Raw genomic sequence first — 7,719 nt, 5'->3', positions numbered from 1 at the left:
CATATTTTAGACGGGAAAAATAACTACTGCAAAGAATCAAATCTTTGTTGCTCGAGATTTAAGTAATAATCATAAAGTTTGACCTTGAATGTAGCTAGCCTGTCACTGTCAACAATGTTCTGTGGGAGTGAATTCCACAAATAGCAGGCACTGACTATAAATGATTTTTGGTAACAGACCGTGCGGCAGTGCGGAATGCAAAGCCTGGCAGTAGCTCCCGTATTGACAGCAATACGTTGCGACCGCGCCTCAGCTGGTTGCAACGTCTCAGCCAAATAAGTTGGCCTACCTGAGCGTAAAATAGTAAAAAGATAAGAACCGATTAAGTATAGCCTCCTATTTCGCTGAGTTAACCAGCCCAACTGAAGTCGGTGTCCCGTAATATGCTCATCCCTCGCTACGCCTGTAATAAATCTAACAGAGGCGTTAATAAGTCGCTGGAGCTTAATATCAAGTACACCAGGTGGATTATTATAGACTGCTGAACAATAATCGAGGTGAGGAAATATAAGAGCCGTAACTAACCATTTACGAAGAGAACCAGAAAACAGTTCCTTGTTGATTTTCAAATGGTATAAAACCCTGTTGACCCTGTTGCAAATTACATCAACATGGTCATTCCATGTTAGAGTCGAATTCATAATTAGTCCAAGGTTACGGACCCTGTTGACATACTCGATTGTATGATTCCCAACCTTAATTAGTGGTAGATGAGAGGCATCTAGCCTATTAATGAATTTGGAACTACCACAAAACATTCCCTTCGTCTTTCCGAAATTGATTTTCAAGCAATTGTCACCGGCCCAATCATGAATTGAGCCTATGGGTCAAATAACGACTTAAGTCGACTTAAGTCACTTTTTCAAAGAAGCTGATCTCGGTGTTCTGTATAATCTTCGCTATAAACCCTGTGAATCTCGGATGTTTTCGTCAACTTTTAATGCTGTAGTAACCATAACAAGCGGTGCGCGCACCGCCATTGAGTTAGCCGGCAGTAGCAGCGAAGCGAAGTAGGCTAATCCACGCGCCTCCGCTAAACAGACGCACGTGTTTATCTGCCTGTCTGTTAGATTTCGTGTAAAGCTGCAATATTTTCTGCGCGAAATAATGAACGAATCTACAACAACTACAACAGCATCGACTAGCCCTACTGCTACAGTTACGGGGAAAAAGAGAAAAATTCGACAAGATAGATGGGAACAAAATAGAAAGAAGCTTAAGCGTAACAGTGGTAAAAGTTACGCTTCTCAAAGTGGGAATAAAATACCTCGAAAAAAATTCAGGCACACTACCGACTGCTGCAAGAAAAACTGTTCGTCTTCTTTCGATTATAAACGTCAGCGTGAAATTTTCAAGACTTTCTGGGCAATGGCTGAGAAACCGAGTCAGGACACTTTTTTAATCAGTTGTATACAACGTGAAGAAATCAAATACGTCAAAACCGTAACAAAACGGAAGAACAGATCTTGGTCTTGGAAATATTCTTTCAAAGTAGATGGCCAGGATAAAACTGTCTGTAAAGGATTTTTTCTGTCTCTTCTCCAAATAACTGAATCCAGAATGAAAACGGTGCTCCGATTTTGTAAATCAGGTAAATGTTTATATTATTTTCTTTCTAAATAAATCAATATTTACGAATGCTTGACTCGTTTATTGGCGTCTTATAACAAAACAAGTCAGGTCTGGATTAAAATATGAAAATACTGATTGTTTCAGGTACGACAGTTGCTACAGAAAAAAGGGGTAAGCAACCCAACCCTGCCAAAATTTCGAACGTGGTATGGAGTTTAGTGAAGGAGCATTGGTCGACTTTCCCGAACAAAAAATCGCATTATGGAAGCTCCAAAACTGAAAGAAAGTACTTCGAGAATCCAGACTTAAACGTAAAAAAAATGTTTCACGCATTCCAAGAATATTACTTTGATAAAACAGGGAAGCAGCTCTCACTAAAGTACCCAACGTACCATAGATATTTTCGGGAAAATAGTGATTACTCGTTTAGGCAACGTAAAACAGAAGTCTGTGATTTTTGCACCGAATGTAAAATCAAACTATCGGCAAATTCATCAGATCCGTGTAAGGAATCGTTCCGTCTACATGAAGTAAAAGTTGCGGAATACAAGGTTTTGCGGCAACAGTGCACAAAGAATATTAACGATGATACTCTAACTGTTGAGTTCGACTACGCACAAAATCTTCCGCTTCCAAAACTGAACGTTAGCGCACAATTTTACAAGCGATTATTGTGGCTGTATGTTTTCAACACACACTGTTTTAATGACGGTGACAGCAAATTTTTTTGCTTCTTAGAATGTGATGGTGGCAAGAACGGTAACTCTGTGTGTAGTTTTTTGAACGATTTTCTGGTAAAAAAATTGACTGAAAATCCAGAATTAAAAAAAGTAGTTCTTTTGTCTGACTCCTGTGGGGGGCAAAATAAAAACAAGACTCTCGTACGATATTGTGCTTGGTTGTCGGTCAAAATGGGAGTTGAAATAAATCACATCTTTCCGGTGCGAGGTCATTCATACTGCCAATGCGATAGAAATTTCGGTGTTTACGGAACTGTTTTAAAAAAAGTAGAGACCGTCGAAAATCCTATCGAGTATCTCGAAATAATGAGGACCGTAAGGCACAAACCAAAAGCTTTCGAAGCAGAGATGAGTGCCCACTTATTAAAAGAATGGGATAAAACTTTGGATTCATTTTTTCTAAAGGTTCCAAAAGCTAAGGGAAAGAAATTCACGATCCAAAAGTATGTGAAGTTATTATACAAGCCAACAGGCACCATGTCCGTTTACGCGGACTATAATGGCGCTCCGCAAAATTTCAACCTGTTCAAATTAAACGCTTTTGTAAGTAAAGATACCGAACTAGCATTAGCAAACCCGGCTCCTGTTGGAATTAAGACAGCTAAAAAAAATGACGTGCTATCTTTAATGCCTTTTGTAAAACCGGTTAATAGGGAATGGTATAAAAATGTGCTGCGGGGTACCTGCAACGACAATGATTCGGCTGAAACAGACGAAATGGACTCTGATTGAACCTGATACATGCCGTTTTTTAAATGTCAATTCCTAGTTTAGCTTTTTTTATATGTGTTCACCGCGACCATGAAACACCCATTACAGTAGAAACTGGTTTGACTATTATCGTCATCATATTATTTTAATCCAAAAACGTGTTTGTACAGATTAAAAGTCGTTCTACAAAAAAACGACTTAAGTCTTACTCCGAATTTCCGTGATAGCACTGTATTGGACAATATTTAATAATTGTTATTACGTTTGTATATCATTTTTGGGTACCCCACCTATGTAAAAAAATAAAAGTTCCTTGTAAAATGCCTTGTCAAAATTGAAATATCGACTGTTGAATCTTTACTTGCCTTTTTTATGCCAAAACTTAAGTCGACTTAAGCCGTTATTTGACCCATAGGCTCAATTGCTTGTACATCACGCGAGACTTTACTTACGCCCTCGGCAATATTTGATGGCAGGAATGAAAGGTGAATTTGTAGATCATCAGCGTACAAGACATGCTTACGATAACGTATCGATGCGGGTAAGTTGTTGACAAAAATGGAAAATAGTAACGGACCCAGCACCGAGCCCTGCGGGACCCCCGAGTGAATAGCAACCCAGGAGGATAAATCTCCATCTGACCCCTTGACCGCTTGACGTCGATCACTCAAATACGACCTAAACCATTCAACCGCCGAAGCTGAGCAGTTAAGAGCTTTTAATTTATCTAACAGCTTCGCATGACAGACAGTGTCGAAAGCTTTTCGGAAATCGAATAGCACAATAAGAGTGATCATCCGGTTATCAATAGCTTTTTTAACGTCATCCGTTAGTTTAATTAAGGCAGACTGAGTGCTGTACCCGTGACGAAAACCCGACTGGTAGGGATCCAACAAGCACTTTGACTCCAAATAAGCAGTTAACTCGAAGTAAACAATCCTTTCAATACCCTTGGAGAGAGCACAAAGAATAGATATAGGACAGAAGTCGTCAAGCGAGGTTAGATTTTTTATCTTATTGATAGGCTGAATTAACGCTTTCTTCCACTCAAGGGGGAAGACAGAATAAGTCAGCGAGTAATTACAAATTTCCAGCACAAAAAGGAGCAATGATTGCATAACCAGACGTAAGTAGCTTGCCGGAATCCCATCACAACCACAGGCTTCAGTTTTCGAGGAGAGTAAACATTCTGCGAGATAAGTAGGAGTGATGTGTTTAAAGTAAAAGCGCTCAGAGTCAAAAGCGGACTCGGGATCGAGTACGATTGGACTGACCGTGCAATGGCAGACAGAATTGGCAATCCTAGCAAAATGACTATTAAGTTGAGAGGTCGTGAACTCAGCATGGACTACACCTTGACGCTGCTTGCAGAGGCCAAGATGCCTGAATTCTCGCCATAAAGACTTAGGAGTAGTTAGGGCGGAAAACAGATCTTCATAATAGTCCGATTTAGCTTCACGAATTTCCAACTGAACTCGATTCCGAGCAGCCTTGTACTCGCCATAGAGAGTCACAGAACCAGATTTTTTGAATGCCCTAAAATACATGTTCCGTTCTTTGATACGGTCACGGATAACTTCAGACAACCACGGAGCTGTTTGACGCTTAGGAAGACAAGTTTTAAAGGGGGCATGGGTGTCCAGAGTACTAAGCACATGCTCATTAAACAAGGCTACTTTATTTTGTGAATCGTAAATAATTTTTGAACTACTGGTAAATTCGAAAAATTAACGACGGAGCCAGGAATTTTCAATATTAGACGGTCATTGACTGTCTTACGAGCTTCGCACCAAGAAGCGTAAGATACCAAAATGTAAACACTTACAGACATTCTTACAAATTTGGGTCTCGAAGAGGAAGAACACCTTCTATATTTCACACATACTATTACAGCACAAGAAAACAAATTTGAACTTACTGGTGATGAGAGGAATTAACGACATCAGAGTCAGGGCGGCTAGGTGGTCTAGTGGAGTAAGGCTCCGGTAAAGCATCGCTAGATACCAGGTTCGATTCCTGGCTCCGTCGTTAATTTTTCGAATTTACCAGTAGTTCAAAAATTATTTACGATTCACAAAATGAATATTACCTCGTGATTAATATTAATGTTGAGGATGCATATCCGCATTTTCAATATTAGACGGTCATTGACTGTCTTACGAGCTTCGCACCAAGAAGCGTAAGATACCAAAATGTAAACACTTACAGACATTCTTACAAATTTGTGTCTCGAAGAGGAAGAACACCTTCTATATTTCACACAAGGCTACTTTATCATAGATATTCACAAACCTATCGAAAATAGGAGACCAGTCAAGACCAAGCAGGTCACGATTGAAGGACTGCTGGTCAATATTTTTGATATCTTGGTACCTGATTGATCTAGTCGCCAACTTAGGCACCCTAAGCGAGTATTTAATGTAAATAAGCTCATGGCCTGAAAGAAAAGGGGTACCAGATTGCCCATTACCTATAACCTTAGCGATATCGTCAACAATACAAAGGTCTAACCAGGTATGTGAGTGCGCAGTATGATGAGTCGCCCGATACGGGACAACATGAAAGCCATTACAATGAAAAATACCTAAGAGTTGACGGGACTCGAACGAGTCAGAGTTAAGGTTGGCGTTAAAATCTCCTACAATAACGAGATTCTTATGCGATTGCGCAAGTTGCATAAAAGCATCCTCAAACTCTGATAAAAAACCAATTTTCGGAGGTCGATAGACGACCGCAAACAGAAGTTTAGAGGCGTTCGGTACGATAATCTCCATAATCAGATACTCAGGCTTGTGACAATAGAGATTAGGCGAGGATGAGATTAACCGCGCATTTAAACTTTTGTGGACATATACCGCAACCCCACCTTCGCCCTTGCCTAATCTGTCGTTCCGAAATAGGATGTAATCTTGGATCCCAATAACTTCATCGGGAATAAGATCATGAAGGAACGATTCAGAGACTGCTATGACATGGTAGAAATTGTCTGAAAAATAACCGAGAAATTCATCGAAATGCGGAACAAGCGATTGCACATTCGCATGACAGATCGTCAAACAGTCCGAGTCTTGAAGATGTGCGTTGGGTCGAGCAGCTAGGGTAGCAGGTGACGTCGACGTCGATGTCCGTTGCACACGTCACAGAGACGCAGAGGGCTGAGTAGTAGGCAGGTCAGCAGGAGTGCGTATGCGTAATGGCACCTCTCCGGTGGTATTCTTAATATATATTGTACCCCTCCTGGCCCAAACATATTTGAAGCCGTGTTGACGGACATAGCTACGTGCGGAGTTCAGGAGCAGTCGCTCTGAGGATGTCAGGGATTCGTTAATAAAGACACGAGCCGCAGGAAGAGAGTCATCGACATCCTTGGCTAGTAGCCCACTTTTAGCTCGTCAATTATCCAGCCACATATCCCTCATCACACAGAAAGTGAAACGAATGATGAGTGGACGCGGTTTGTCGCCCTTAGAGGGAATTAGATAGGCGCGAGCTATATCCCCAGCTGAGCAGGAAACACCTAGGGCACCAACAAGACGTGAGACCATCCCTAGCACAGTAGTGCCAGAAATCTCCGGAAGACCCCTCACAAAAACCTCGAAGTCTTTACTTTGCTTCTCCAGTTGGTCCAGCCTTGAAGAGGTGAGCGGACAAGACCTTCTCAGTGTATTGGTGGAGGAGCCTGACTCTTGAAGCGATCCCACCGATGCAGCCAGGTCTGACAGCCTGTTCTCAATCACATCAGAGCGATCTTCGAGGGTTTGACAGCGGGCAGCTAGAGCGGCATTAGACCGCGTCAGCTCGTCAACCTTAGACACCAGCTGCTGCGTTACTGATGCAACACTGTCGAGCTTTTGCGCACAGCAGTCCAGCCTCCTTTTGATATCCTCGAAATTGTCTAGTTTTTTGTGGACAGTTTCCATCGCCCCTCAAATGGTACGGAGTTCACTGGCCAGTGAGGTGATTGAGACAGGCCGACCCCCAAAAACACGACCTTCACTCAGTCCTTTACACACCCTGGAAGTACCGGCGGTAGCTGCGGTACCCGACTCTCGCATAGCCTGACCTGAAGAAGGAGAACTGCAAGTAGTACACATGTACTGAAATGCTCCAGGTATGGGTTTAAAAGACAGTCCCAAGTGTTTTTTTACACAACTTGCGTGAAATGACCTCGTACAGACACTCTGACAGCCATTGTCTGATTCCGACACGAAGCCGCTGCAGAGACCACAACGTTGCGTCATAGTAAGGTGAGTGTAAATAGATGTTTAGGCAATCTGGAGATTATCAGAGTAGCTGAGGTAAAAACAATGTAAACACTATCACTAACAGTATTAGGATTGACCTATGTGTGCTTGTACGTAATATGCCAATAGACACACATAAAACCAGCTCACGCAATCACACTCTAGCGGCTAACAGCTGAATCAAGTCACTCGAAGTGGCAGTTATAAAATTTCACTTTAAACGATTAAATAAAACACTGAAAGCACAGTTACAGGGAATAGATTACAGTCAGAACAGTGAGAGGTACACCGAAACTCAGGGGATACCACTACACAAAATAAAACCGAACCGTAAAGTCCGAAAAAATATAGGAAAATCCTGCACCTGAGGTAAGCACAACCACTCAAGTTGACAGTTGAAAGCTCGAGAGGAAAGGAAGAGGGAGGGGGAGAGGGAGAGGGAGAGGGAGAGG

General features: G+C 41.9%; 1 protein-coding gene across 1 annotated transcript; it reads right to left on the bottom strand.

Annotated features, from left to right (window-relative positions):
• Positions 1–6,415: 6,415 nt before the first annotated feature.
• LOC138191311 (uncharacterized) lies at positions 6,416–6,943 on the bottom strand. The gene has a single exon (XM_069137957.1). The coding sequence runs from the start codon at positions 6,941–6,943 to the stop codon at positions 6,416–6,418; it is 528 nt and encodes a 175-aa protein (XP_068994058.1).
• Positions 6,944–7,719: the final 776 nt, after the last annotated feature.

This window comes from Neodiprion pinetum, chromosome 7 (genome assembly GCF_021155775.2).
Source record: "Neodiprion pinetum isolate iyNeoPine1 chromosome 7, iyNeoPine1.2, whole genome shotgun sequence".
NCBI classification, from domain to species: Eukaryota; Metazoa; Arthropoda; class Insecta; order Hymenoptera; family Diprionidae; genus Neodiprion; species Neodiprion pinetum.
Note: the sequence above shows the minus strand (reverse complement) of the source record. Positions and strands in the feature narration are given on the sequence as shown.